This window comes from Ambystoma mexicanum, chromosome 7p, assembly GCF_040938575.1.
Source record: "Ambystoma mexicanum isolate Mex_15411 chromosome 7p, UKY_AmexF1_1, whole genome shotgun sequence".
NCBI lineage: Eukaryota > Metazoa > Chordata > Amphibia > Caudata > Ambystomatidae > Ambystoma > Ambystoma mexicanum.
The window spans coordinates 473,615,369-473,630,324 of NC_090939.1; the positions used below are offsets into that span (position 1 = coordinate 473,615,369).

At 40.7% G+C, this 14,956-nt stretch overlaps 1 protein-coding gene across 2 annotated transcripts in view; it reads left to right on the forward strand.

Moving 5' to 3' along the window:
* The window catches only part of DIPK2B (divergent protein kinase domain 2B), a 479,873-nt gene that overhangs the window by 388,785 nt on the left and 76,132 nt on the right, over positions 1-14,956 (forward strand). For both annotated transcript variants that reach the window (XM_069636493.1, XM_069636492.1), the window contains one exon: positions 10,712-11,000. In XM_069636493.1, coding sequence (XP_069492594.1) covers positions 10,712-11,000 — 289 coding nt within the window. The remainder of the gene's footprint in view (positions 1-10,711; positions 11,001-14,956) is intronic.

The window sequence follows — 14,956 nt, forward strand, 5'->3', positions numbered from 1 at the left end:
ATAAACAATGTGACTATATATGGGAAAGGCTTCGACAATTTGATTACGCAACCCATATGGCACTTATGCATGCGGAAAGGGATAAATCAGGTTGGATATTTGCATGGCTGTGCAAGGCGGAGCGACTCAGGAAACCAGTAAAGGAGGTCAGGGACGAGTGCGGAGAACTGTGGCGGTCCCAAGCAGAGATAAATAATGCCTTCTGGATGTTTTACAAGACCATATATAAACATGAGAAGCAATCGGATCCTATGGAGATGTGGGAGGCCTTCTCCCAGATTAAGTTGCTGTGACTCTCCACTGACCAAGCAGCGCCCCTGGAGCTGCCATTAACACAGGAAGAAATAGGGGGAGTGATCCTGTCCCTTTCTGCAGGGAAAACGCCTGGCTTGGATGGTTTCCAAGCGGAATTTTATAAAGCATTTACACCCACCCTCGCCCCTGTGTTATTAAAAGTGTATGAAGAAGCCTATCATAAAGGAGATCTTGTAGCTAGTATGAGGGAGGCGATCATAGTTCCCACTCTCAAACCAGGGAAACCTGAGGAGCTGTGTGATTCCTACCAACCTCTGGCCATTTTAAACCAGGACATCAAGATATTGACCACTCTGCTAGCCGGCAGGCTAAAGAAGGCAATAACCTCCCTGATCCATCGGGACCAGACTGGTTTTGTCGCAAGCCGCAATACATCCATGAATTTATGCAGACTCCAACACATAATTGACCAAACTAATTCCAGTGAGGCCCCACTCGCAGTGGCATCTCTGGATACCACGAAAGCATTTGATTCCGTTGTTTGGGAATGGATGCTGGCTGGGATGCAGAGTTTTGGCTTTCCCGAAGGCTTTATCAGATGTATCAGATGACTGTATACACAACCAAGAGCCAGGGTCTGAACCGGGAGGTAGGTGTCTGAGGCATGATAGATACAGAGGGGTACACGACAGGGGTGCTTGCTCTCCCCTATGCTTTACATTTTGGTGCTAGAACCTCTAGCTGCCTACCTACGTCAGGAATTGTGGGAGGCAGGAGTGGTGGTGGGGGGTTCAGCACACTTGGTTTCCTTATAAGCTGATGATGTCCTTTTGGATATTTGTGAGCCAGAACACAACTTGCCCATCCTGTTGGATGTGCTAGATAACCTCAAGATTGTCCACTATATTTTTTAACAGACAAAAGTCACTTTATTCCTACTGTCGGGGCTGTGCAGCTGCAACCCACAGGATCTCCCGGGCCTGGCATTGAACTGGGAACCCAAGACATTTCGATACCTAGGAATAAATATAGCACACTCACCTGGGGACATACATGATGTTAACAGTCGATGGGGGTGAAGCAGTCCATGGTGTTTTGGGGAAAGTTGCTGTTGACCTTGATGTTAAGAATAGCTCTGGTCAAAATGATTGTGCTCCCATGAATGCTCTATCCGTTTGCCAACTTGTACTATTACGCAGCTGCTGAATTTTTACATAGTTTGGACACAATGCTCCGGGAATTCGTGTGGGGCTGGGGTAGGCAGAAAATAGCCTTGAATACATTGAGTATGCAAAATGAACAGTGAGGTGAACAATTACCGTGCTTCTAACTATACTTCCTGGCTGCACAACTGCAACATGTGATACAGTGGCTCTCTGGTGACAACACAACTCGTGTCGAGCCTAATAAGTTAACTGGTTAAACCAGTTGCATTAAAAGAAATCCTGTGGATCAGAGAGGGACTTTTGGGCAACCAGGTATTACTTGTGACGCTCAGGAGAAGATTATGGGGCGGTTAAAATCCTGAAATTGAAAGAACCTTACTCCCGGTTGACTCCCGTGATGATAGAACCATGTTCTGGGATAAATGGGCTGGCAGTGTATAGAAGATGGGAAGAATACGGTCTCAGCACATGGGGGACATGTACAAAGATGGGGTTTATAGAGAACTTGCAGACCTAATCCAATCTGAGGGCTACCTAAGGGCCAATTCTTGTGGTATCAAAGGTTAACGAATATTGCAAAAAAGAGATGGCCGGATGAACCTATGACGAATGAATTACTGCAGCTGCTGTATGATTTGGTCCCCAACTTCCCCATCACTGCCTCTTCATTTGGGACGCTAAGCTCTGTTGTTTTGGTTTTGGTTTGTTTTGTTTGATCTGAACTGTGGATAGTTACAATGGTTCAGAAGGATCCTTAACATATGTAACAATTGGCTGACTTATAGCAGAGACTTGTATGAGTACTATTTCCTATGTTTTAAATGCCAATAAACATTTTAAAATAAATTGTGGATATCAGCATATTTGTCTAAAGCAGGAAGAATGTTTTGATCAATGAGCTGTACCATCAATCATTTTGGAATTAAGGAATCTGGGGATTTTACAATGTTATATATTCAGTTATTGGAAATAATGTTTCTGTCTGTGTCGTTATTCGATTTTACATCAGAATGTCTGCAATGTGTCACTAAGAAGTAAGTGTTTTGGTTATCTTCAGAAGTGTGATGTCGTGAGATGAAAAAGTTTGCTGAACATGTCTGGCTTTGAAATGAGTATGGAAAACAGATGCTGGAAGCCCTGTCTGTGATCACACAGTAAGCAGAAGTCCAGGCTAACTGGTACAACCATTCTCGCATATCAAAACGGGAGACTGGATCAGATAAACTGCACCAGTAACAAGGGTATTTGGAGTATAGTTGTTGTATGTATTAGCGCCATATTACAATAATGGTCTCAATATTAATTTGGTGGTAACAGTGAAAACATGTGGTATTTGAAATGCACCTGTTTGAAACATACCACTTAACTATGGGGATAATGGGCATTATATACCACGTGCAGTACTTTCTATGTACCCCATGGAGTAAATATCCTATGTAATTCTAACTCATGATGTGAGATGATAAGTAATTTATAACGCGCCTGTACACAAGTGTACATAATTTGGTGGCAATTAAAACATAAGCAGTATTTGAATACCCCGTTTGGTTCCTATTACCACCATACTCCTAATGAGGCCCAAACCGTACCTTGTCCTTGTAGCTACATGAGCTGCACTCCCCACAGTAAAAACATCACACATCTTATAATGCAAATGCTGTGCATGATTGAATCACACAACAATATTGAAATAGTGGAGGGCATATACAATCGCTCAACGAGTTCAGCACTCACTTCAGAGATCTGTATGCAACCTGCAGTCACAGGTTCAAATACCGGCAGCTTCAACTCTTCCCTTTTTTCTTCCACTGCAAAGGGAGGACAAATGAGACGGGGATATTAACATCTACTGTGAAGTGTCAAGACCAATTTCACTTTTAGCTGTTCTGTGCCCTTTATAACGGTAAATGTGATGATTAAAGATGATTACTCCTGAATCTCATTTACAATACGTACTATGACAGATAGTTGTGGCGACCAGTGATGGAGCCGGGGAATGGGCCAGAAGTGGTGGATGCCCCCTTGGGTGCCTCACCCCTGAACTGGTGTGGCCTTTCTGCTGCCTTCTGTGCTGGAGATTGAAGTAATTCGCTAGAGCAATTCTGGCATGTAGTGTGGTTGTGATATCAAAGGTATTTACAGTATTATGGCTGGCATAAATGGTGTGCTCAGCTTTATGAAAGTGATATACAGGGACAATGCAAGCAGCTTGGAGAAGGTGATTTACTTTATAATTCTGGTCAAAGTTCATGTTAGAACAACTACACAATCAGTGACTTTAGACCTGACCAAACACAGATCCAAAATGAATACAAAAAGCTTCACAGCCCCCTCTCCACCCTTGTGCAGCACTTCATTGATTCAGGAATCTGATAAGATTACATGGTGGGTGTTGGAGTTGGGAGGAAGCAGATTTGGACATTGCATGTGATGTTGTGGCAAGAGAAGTGCTGATGAGTGCTTTGGAGAAGCCATGTAGTGGGGCCCGTGGAACGAGGGTGCCGGAGGAATACATGAAACATTGATGGAGTGGAGATCTGAGAGTGGCAGAGACCCAAGCAAGCTGGGGACCTGAGCATTGCATAGAACTGCTGCAGACAGATAATCATCTCCCCCGGAATCTGGGTGAAAGTAAGTCCCAGTTTATGGCAGTTAGCTCTGGTATGACCTTTCAAACAACATTATTGAGAATGCAGATTCATTGGGGATGCACACTGTTTTGGATTGCAGATAGAACATCATCTGGGTTTGTGGCTTGGCTCTCATATGTTTTCTGATCGTCTGGCAGGAGAGAAGGATATCCTGTACTCCTCAATTGAAGAAGGTGTTCATTCTCTGGCCTTGCACCCTTAACCCCTCATCCGCCTACAATAAATGTTCTATCAATTCCGGGACCTAAGGAGATTGCTAGACTGTGTTGCCCATGCTCATTTGGGCTCCCCCTCGGCCAAGTCATTTAATGGGTGGAACCCTCTCTTGCCATTCTGCCCCTTACCCATTACTACCCGTAGCCCCACCTCTAGACTTTCCACAGCAGGGCGTATATCATTTGCTCAGCCTTGCTATAGACTGGGTGGACTGGTATAGTACCCAAACCAAACTTGTACTTGGTTCTTGACAAGTCCAGCATTGGTTTATTTTCTGTTCCAAACCATGGATTTTCTTTTCAACATTGATGATGATGGTGTTGATGTTTGTATACTCTGTCGCCTGCTGATTTTGTAAGTATTCTTTTGTAAACATATAATGTCTTGCATAATCATTTGTGTCTAGATGCCTCTTCAGCGCCATAAGAGGTTTCTGACCAAATACATTAATTAGTTCTTCATTCAAAAAATGATCTTGATCAAATGGATGGCTATAATGAAAACAAGCTGAGCAGCAGAGGCCAACTCTGGGCATATAATTTGAAATGTGACATTCAGATGCTCAGTCAACAGTTGGAGCTGCCTTGGCTACTCACATGAGGAGTCTGCCCCCCCTACACTAAGTACAGTTTGCCTTTTCTTCCTTATTTGTTAACTGTTACATTATCTTTACAAACGTCACGGTATAGCTGCATGTTACATTATATTTTCTGTATGCTTGCTTACTTGGGATTAGGGTTTTCCAAATATGGCACCGTTTTGTGCCATCTGTCATTCTAGTTAATGCCTCCATTATGACACTTTTCTTGAAAATGTTTGCTACATGTCTTGCAGCTGACGAGTGCCTCTATGCTCCTTTTTTTGGCAATTTCCTCCTTTTTTGCCCTCCTTCTTTGAGGTTTAGCTCTATACAAGAAACGAAAGCACGGTTTTAACATTAGCAGTGAGCCATAATCCACTCGTTCTGCTGCTTGCCTCATGTATTCTTGATCCATTTTGCTCAACAAAACAAAATGAGGTACCTGGTCAATCGTCTTGACACCCCAGGACCCAACAATTTACATAAATTATAGTCAAGACTCCAACGAGATTATTACATTCAGTACTCTCAGTAGAATTAATCTAATGGGGCAAATCTACTGATTCTTTTATCACATCAAATGAATGCAGCAACAAAACAATTTTTATGGCAATGCCATTAAAGCTAGAATCTCCAGTTCACTTTTATTACATACATTATCACTTTTTTTATTACATATTTTTTAAAAATAACTAAATGTTAAAAAATTCACAATTTCTAAAACTCATGGGATACAGGTTTTAGCACCTCTGTGCTCCCATTTAAAGTGCTAAAGCTTCTTCTCACCAATATATACAATACCCTGATGTGGTCAAATATCAACAAACAATAACGTGTCGTCAACATTAATATTAACATTAATATGACTTGTTTGTGAGGTATGTTGTCGTTGACATGTATTTCGATTCACTTAGAGCTTATTCTCAAATGGCCGGATATTAATAGTGGACGCTCATCAGGACAGAGCATTTATCCACAGAGAAGGTCTTCCCATTATTTTTTAAAAGGGATCCTTATCCTGTCAAGTAACAAAGTAAACGACTACTAAAAAAGTGTGCCTATGCCTTACTTGATCTGGTATTGTATAAGAAGACACACATGTTGCTCCTCTTGAAAAATACTCACTGTTGGGATCTCATGTAGGTTCATTCATTTCCATGTTCATTCCCTCATTGAAAGCAAAATGGTCAATTTTAAAAAGAGACCAGCGTCCCATGGGTTGCTGTTATCTAAGCCCCATTTGTACTAGTCGTTAGACAAGCGGCAATTGCATTTGCAAAAAGTTAGTTTCACAGATGTACTAGCCTTTGCAATGCATGCCTTCTTATGGGTATGATTTCCCATACTGATGGTGTGCAGTTATGACCTTCATTGAAGTGAAAATTCTTATAGTGGGCAAACCGTGCCTCTAAAAATGTATATTTAACGGTATTGTGTAAAATATCTGTAGAGAATTCAGTATCAGTAGATTTGCCCCATTAGATTAATTCTATTGAGAACATTGGATGTAATATTCTGGATATAATTGTCCATTTTGTTAAACAGCACTTGAGAAAGGACTTTTTACTTTTTAATTTTCCTCATGTTATTCATGCTGACACTGCAGATTTGACAAAAATCCAATGATTTACTAATTTCTGTAGCTGTGGTACACCACTGACCTCCTAGCGCCTTCAGTGCGTTTTAGAACCCTTTTATGTTTTTGATTATTTTTCACTATTTAAAGTTTGAGATGTAGGGTCATCACGTTTGTTTGGTACTTTTCTAAGTTCTTTTCAGAATAATTCTTCTTGTGAGTCACCTTACAATGTCCCTTGTACATTTAAGATACATACGACATAGTGATTGCTTTGAAGCCTGACACTTATTCATTTTAAGGTAAGGTAAAGGTCTGGATGGATCTAAATTTGGTTTCAACAGGCACATTTCTAGTTTTGTGTATGATTTAGTGAATTTATTTCTATAGGCATGGAGGTACATGATTTTGTATCCATATTCACACACCCTTTTTCCTGTGCCTTGTAGTTTCTCATCAGAAAGTTTAGTTTAGTTATGAGTACGTATTCATAATATATTTCGGATGTGTCCTGATGAAGAAATGGCCATGGATGGCTTAGGCTGGAAGTCAAATCTTGCCAGCAAACATTGTTTTAGGGTTCAATTATCCACTGATTTGAGATAGTTGTGTTGTCTCCAGTAGATCATTTTTTCAAAAGATTTATTTTAAAGTTTGACTCTTTTTTCCACTCTGTTCATTAATTGTCTTCAATCGTATTCTTGGTGTATCTGATTTAATTGTTGTGTAGATTTATATTTTTAATGTGTCTCTGTCAATGTATTTGTTTTGTACTTGTTTGTGTTTAGTTATTACATATATTTTTAATTGCCATAATTTCGTTTTTACGATTTATTGTTTAATTGTAGTGTCTTAAATTTGGGAGGCTGAGAGATAATCTTTTTGATTACGCTACTACTTACTTGATTAAATTGAATGTATTTTAAAAAAGTTATTCTAAAGAACATCTTTGTTTTTATATTACTGCAAGATATCCCTGCTTTTCCTTAAGCTACTGGGAATAATATTCTTTCCTTTATCAATATATTGCAGCATCCTCACAGTGATTTACCATATGTACGCTCACACATGTTGTGGATGCAGCATTGTGACCCTGATTCATACAGTGGCAATGTAGGTGTAGCATCATGACAGTGATTTACAGTGTCAGTGCAGACATATATTGCGGGTGCAGGTTCAAGTAAGCGATTTTAAGTTGGACTTATGGCATATACTGTAGGAGCAGATACATTAAAGCTACTTACAGTGCAGTGCTGCCATGTATTGTCGGCGCAGCTTCTCGAAAGTCATTTACAGTGTCTATGCCAGAATATATTGTTGGTACAGCATCGAGAACGTGAATTACATTGGCATACATTATGGACACAGCGATCAGGAACATGTTGAAACATACTCCTGTGTACTGCTGGTGCCCCAGCATCCATTGTTACCTTCAAGACCAGACTATACATTGCATAACTATTTACGCCATTTGTCAGATAAATTGTGTTGTAAAATGTACAATTTCAAGCCTTATTTTAAAAGTGTTCTGGGGGGGGGGGTTGTGCTAATTTGAGGATGTAATTCCACATCCTTTAAGAATATTCAGTAGCTTCCATTGATTTCGAATCATTTGGAATTGCTGGTGCCCTCTCTGAAGCCAGCCACCTCCTTCGCACCCAGGGTTGCCTGTGCCACGAGTGTAGACATTTTCTGCTGTAACTGTTGAAACTTCCATAAATTAATGGGATCACAATGCAAATGCAAGTTCTTCATGTAGACCCACTTGCAGGGGTAGGTGACTGTCCCACTTGATGGCACATCATGCAGCCCATGTTCCTCTTTCTTCCAGGGGTGGACTGGCCTATAGGAAACTCTGGAGATTTCCCGGTGGGCCTTTGCACCCTGGGCCTCTTTTGTGTGGTGATTTCCAAATGTTCTCATAGGAAAAGCATTGGGCTTGTTGAAAATGTGTCATATGGGGCCACTTTGGACATTATTTCCAGGGCCTCTTTTGGACCCCAGTCATTATTTCCAGGGCCTCTTTTAGTTCCCAGTCCACCCCTGCTTTCTTCTTTGACACATGAGAAATGATCCACTGCCTTGAAGGAAATTAAGTTACAAGCACAGACACGAACATCTGACAAGATATTATATGATATGATAAGTCATTTATAACGTGCCTGTACACAAGTGTTTCTAGGCGCGACAAGACAAGGAGGGGGGACAGAAGGAGGACAAAAGAAGAATCTTACTAGGCCTTGTATCATTCAGATTGCACAAGTGCAGGGAGGAGGCAGGGGAGATGTGCCAGGTGGGGGAGAGGGAAGGTAACTCAAAAAGTGCTGCCGCAGGGTGGCTCATAAGTGCAGAGAGACAAGGGACTGTAGGGTTGCAGATACATTCCCTTAAATGCTGGGGTAGCCCAGAGGCAGCGCGTGGGCAGCTGGGCATGCAGGAGTCTGGGCCCGAGTTTCAGTGGGTGGGCAGGTGGCCAGTTTACGGAGCAGTCATCCTTCTGTATGGCAAGCATTGACAAAATAAAGAAATGTTCTCAGAAACAAAGAGCCTTTTGAAAATAATGCTGCCCTCTTCATTTTCAGAAGCAAGCGAATAGCTGTTATACACATGGCTATCAGTATATAATTCACAAATAACTCTCCAAAACTACTCTTCCTTGTTGCCTTCCATAGGTAGAATTAACTTCAACAAAACAAAATCTAAGCTTCTTGGCCCTTCATATGGAATCACAATCTATGATCTAAGGCCCGATTATCAAAGCTTTGCCTTTGTGCAAAGAAATGGAGCAAATTAATTTAGAATCAATTTCTTATACTTAGATCATATGAAGGGGATCATATGAGGTGTAGACCCAATACGTATTATATCTAATATTTTCAGTGGCTCAAAAATGAAAAAGTTGGTTTTATTTACTATGTTTGCCGTATAACTTGAAAAGAAATGTAGTAAAGCCATTTTTACATGATGCAGCAAATATTGTACAAAAAACAGTTTAATTATTTGTGCCGCAGTGCAAACGCATGTAGATAATACCAATTGTCACTTAACCTGTTTGCTCCATTCCATGTTATCAAAACATGTGCTACATTTTTAGAACTAGCGCAAATGTTAGAAAGTCTGGCCTCCTGTGTTCATTAGTTTTCCCTCCCAAAATACCATATAATGAAACATTTACCAAGGCACATATTATGTGATACCAAGTGGCCATATTATCTAACGATTGCAATGGCGCTAAAAATAAACATGATTTGTAATGCTTTTGCAATGTGGAAGGAGCAGATGTATTTTACTTCAATCAATAGTACAGAACGATTTTTGCAATGGAATACAATATTTTGGCCATTATTTCTACCAGTGTGACAGGGAATAAAGCAAACAGGGCTCCCTCCAAAATTAGAATGGACGCGATTGAATAAAAGTTTCAACCAAGGCAAGAAAGCTCACCGCATGAAAAACGTTTTCTTTTTTTCTGTTTTACAGCAAGGAACAACAAAAGTGTCTCAAATTATCCAATGAAAAGGGTGGCTTTTCGAGGAAAAATCTATTTCCTTTTATTTCATGCAGAAAACATTGTACACAAATCAGGCTGCCTCAATTTGACCGCAGTGCAGAAATATTTAGATTTATTTATTTATCAACAGGGAGGACAATGCTCTTTTGATCACAAAAGAACATACGATAGCATGAATGGGGACAATACATAGGTGGGCGTACATAGATAAAGGCCAACCAACATGAGAGACTTTTAAGTGCAGCTAAGCGGTACGGCCAGCTGTGTTAGGCATGTTACCATGATGGATGAAGTGCTAGAGTGAAGACAGAGAAAGTGAGGGACTGAGGCAGGTTAGAAGCGAAGGAAAAATGTGATCTAGAAGGCAGATCAGATGCTGTTTAAGAAGGTAACTCAAAGGCGAGAAGGTAAGCTTTTAGTTTGGATTTCAACAAATCAGTGTGGACTAATAGTATAAGATAATGTGGATTGGTGCAAAACCTGTTAGTGCCATTCTTTTTTATTTACACCACAGCAAAATGGTGCCGACATGAGATTTCTCAATTTTCACGTGAATGCAAAGTTTCTCTAATTTGACTGCATGTGCCATAGAGGCTATTTTGGGTTACGTTATTCTGATATGTACTCACAGGATGGCCATTTCTAGTTTAAGGAGCAAGCGTTATGGGGGCATGTGTGCTATATTATAAATAGAACTACAATATGAAGCTATTGACTAATCAAAATGTCCTTGAATCCTTTATCACTCTCTGACAGATATTCCCAGGAGGAGAGGGCTGGCCGTTTTCAAAATACCTGGGCTCTTGTGGCCGGCTGATTGTCAGCGCAAGCACCGTTCCTCTTAAGGAGTTCTACAGCGCCACTGCCGAGGTGGCCGCAGACCTGGGATACCAGCTCCTTCGCATTATCGATACAATGAGGACTAACGACATGGATTATCTATTCTACTTCACCCACATTGGCAAAGACACCTTCGGCACATTTAGTGATGGGCATTTGTTCATTAAGGATGCCAGCTCTTTGGGGGTCATCGACAGACAGCAAGGTACGTGGTATGAAATCTGTACCATCACCAACTCGAATTTTCCATAGCGAATCCACCATGTGGACGCCACCGTTGCGGAACATAATTTTGAGAAAGGAAATGTAAGTGTGAATCGGGAAAGGGGCATTTAAAAAGAGGAGAATAAGAAGGAGCAGGGTTTAAAAGGCGGTGCTATCCACATTTAAAATAAAGGGTTTTAAAAATATCCCTAAAAGATAAAAATGAAATTAATGGTCGAATTAGATGAGAAATCAAATTTATGGCCCACAACCAGTATCCATGTTTGAGAAGGATACTAAAGCCAGGTGAGTAAAAAACTGCCCTCCGATTTTAAAATATATACGCAATGTGTGTCTAATCTAATGCCTAACAGTGGTTTTACAATTTGATGGCCTCCTAAGTAAAAGAAAGTTGTGTCTACTGTCATGCTGCCGCATTGAGTCCCAGTATAGCGACAGCAGGAATGATGTCTGGGCAGTTTGTACATCAGTGTGATCCATAACAACATCTACAAACCTTTATTACGTGATCCTTAGTTTTCAAAAGTTTGGTAGAGCTCCCACTTCCTGTGCACCCAATTTCCGTGGCAGGAATGTTATCATGGTACAATCAAGTGTCATGTAAAATGACTATCTTTTTAGAAAACACCCACATAACTAGTCATCACATGGCATTTTACTCATATCATGCTTGCTTGCGGCCCCCCATTTGCAGGGTAGTACCCATTATTCACTTGTCCATCACCCTAGTGACTTTCTTCTCAAGGTTCTTTACTCTGATATGTCAATCCCCCCATGCCCTCTGCACTGTGCCTTTTTATCTGGCATCCACTCTGGTCCTTATCGTTTTACATGTCTTTAACGTCCGTGACTCCTTCAGCTGACTGTCAATCCCTCTGCTGCCCAACTTCTACATGTGGTAGCAACAGGAACGTGAAGTGGCCCAACAGGAACAGGAACTCATCTGTCTGAACTGCGCCCTCTTCATAAACATCCAAGACACGTGATAAATACGTATTCCAACTCTGCAACTTCTGCATTGCCTTGCCTTTCCCACTGGTGCTTTTCTTTTCCTTGACCCTTTTGCTTTCCCCTCCAACGTGGTGTCTCCTTTTTCCCCTGCCCCCCACCGCTGGTGTTTTCTGTTCTCTGAACACCTCTCTGAAGATGACCATTTCTACCTTTCTGTGGTGTGTAATTTTCCATGTGCCATCTACTCGGTTACTCTCTAAATCATTTACCATGTTGTACGTTTTTGTGTCTCGAAAATCATGCCCAAATTCACGGAAGGTTTCTTTCACTTGCAATGTGCGCATGCAAGTGAAAGAAACGGCCCCATTCTGCGGGTGGGTGAATTCTGAAAAAGGAACCTGCCAGTGCAAATGAGTTAGGCAGTTTCTGCCCAACTGCAGCATTTGCGAGGTAGAGGCTTCTCGAGGGAATCCCAGGCACAGCCTGGATGGCATCTCAAATTACAGAAGGACGCCTCCCAGGATGCACCAGTCCCTGCATCTGTTTATCTTGTGATGGGGTTGGCGTCCCCTGTTGCAGGCAATGGCAGGGCAAACCACGGTGTAGATGGGGGTCTATTCACCCCCCTGCCTGTATTGCTGTGCCCCTGCCAGAAATGTTAAAGCAAAGCATGAAGATTCCAACACATGTTTACTTTTCCACCGAGTGAAAATGAACAAATGCTTAGGCAGTGACGAGTCTTTTAAGGTGCGTCACTGCCAATATGTAGCCAGGCAGCACCCGTGTGGGCAGAAGGCTCAAAAAGGCCCTGGCTGCGAATGCATTTGGGAGTGTCATGTGGTTGCCCGACATTTAAATATGCATAGGGAGGCTAGTCTGCAAACCCCTTGCCTCGAAGCCAGCCCCCCCAAGTTGTCTTGCTTTAAGACTGGAGGACTCAGTGAGGGAAAAAAGGTATATTGACAATCTTCCAAATCCGCTCCAGGAAGGGATATGGGACTATAGACCATTGTTTTGTCCTTAATATAGTACTTAAGAAGGATGTTGAATTAGGCAGATGCAGCATTTTTACACCTAGCCAAAGCTTTCGATTCTTTCGATTGAGCAACTCTTTGGAGTACATTATTTAAACAGTGTCCCTCAGGGATTACTACAGTTGATTATCTGACTATAATCTAAGATCTCGACTGCATTTCCCAGCCACGGTACTGATAGGTTACCTGTCGATGTAATACCAAAATGGGTGTCGGGCGGGGACACCGGTTAGCCACCTTGTTATCAATTATCTTTCAGTCTGATTTTAATCTGGATTTTATGCTTACTACTGCCAGAATAAATATGTTGACTAAACAAATGGGTTGCCCCGAATTGTGGTACAGATATGGTGGGGGACTAATAAAGTGAAAACAAGAAATCCAAAAAGCTGTATACTAAATTGAGAGATAAATCCTATTACTTATTCAAAACTTGGTATCCAAAGATATCCTTATTCAATTCCCTTAGGAACATAACTCAATCAGGAACAGAGAACAAAGAGAGGAAAACATTTAAATTATAATGATAAAACACACCAAAACGCAGAGATAAAAAATATATATAGTGCTGTATTTCATTGAACATTACATTGGACATATATTAATTAGAAACAGAAACAGTGGTGCTTAACAAAAATTAATCTTATGAAATCAATTCGAAATCAGTTTGCAAGTCTGCAAATCTGAATACGTAAGATTCTTCATTTACAGATATCACAATTCATATCAAAAAGAAAGGGTCCCAAGGTGTTTTGTATACAAGGAACAAAAGGAGTTCCCATTAACAAGGACCTGATTACGTTTCGGCGGGGCCACCTGTAGGCCTTCAAAATCTGACAATGCCTTCCTCGGGGCAGAATGTGAAGTGGTAAATCCTGGTTGCTAGAGAATGAGTAAAGTCAACAGCGTACAGGGATCCCATGTGTGTGAATTAGGGCCATATGGTCTGATTTCGTAACTCTTTGGTTATAGACAATTTCATTCAGGCAAATTGACTGCTGAACAAATTAGAACAGCATCTGACAAATACTGGTGGTCCTTTAAAGATCTGTGGCGCCGAAAATTGCAGGCTGCCGTGTACGACCATACAGCTCGAAGAAGCAGGCTTTTATCTTTGTCATCTATCTTTGGATACCATGTTTTGGAAGTAATAGGATTTATCTCTCAATTTAGTATACATCTTTTTGGATTTCTTGTTTTCACACAATAAATATGTTGGTCTTAAAAAAAAGAGCAAGGCAGCTGGGCCATGACACTATGTTAAGATGTAGTATGAACTTAGATTCCTTGAAGTACCTGACAGTCTCTTGTTGTGTGCCTCATGGTGATAGTATTATCATCAAATTGAGCTCCCCAGATCACAGAAGATTTATTTCAATGGTGAGACTACCAGCTTTGTTCCTGTGAATCTGCGGCCACTGAATGTTTGTTACATTTTATGCTGATCCGTAGCCTACTATCTGATATTAGTAGTCGGTGGCTCAGAGGCCATTTTACGAATTATACTGTTAAAATACAACAGAGGCAATGGCGTTTTTAATGTGTTGCAAAGATGTTAATATTTTAATGCACATCTGCGAATATGTCAAAGCTGTGTTTGTAAGATTGAATAGGCAATTTTAACGATATTTTAAAATGTTCAATATATATTATATTTATATCCCTTTTGTACAACTCTGTATGTATTGTGTTTTGGTGTAATCACATGTATGTTTTGTTAATCAAGAAAGCCGGATAAAAATGGATTTCTCTCTATTAGCACATTGAGGGCCACACTACATGATTCGGAGTTTGGATGGTGAAAAAACATTACTTTAATAATGAGTAAAGTAAATAGAAAAACTATCTTAGCAAATTAAATGTGCTTTTATTTTGTAGTATTTAAAAAACAAGGTTGTCTTCATGAGATAAGCATTTTAATTGCAACTTGGTTTAACTAGAGTCGGTTTAA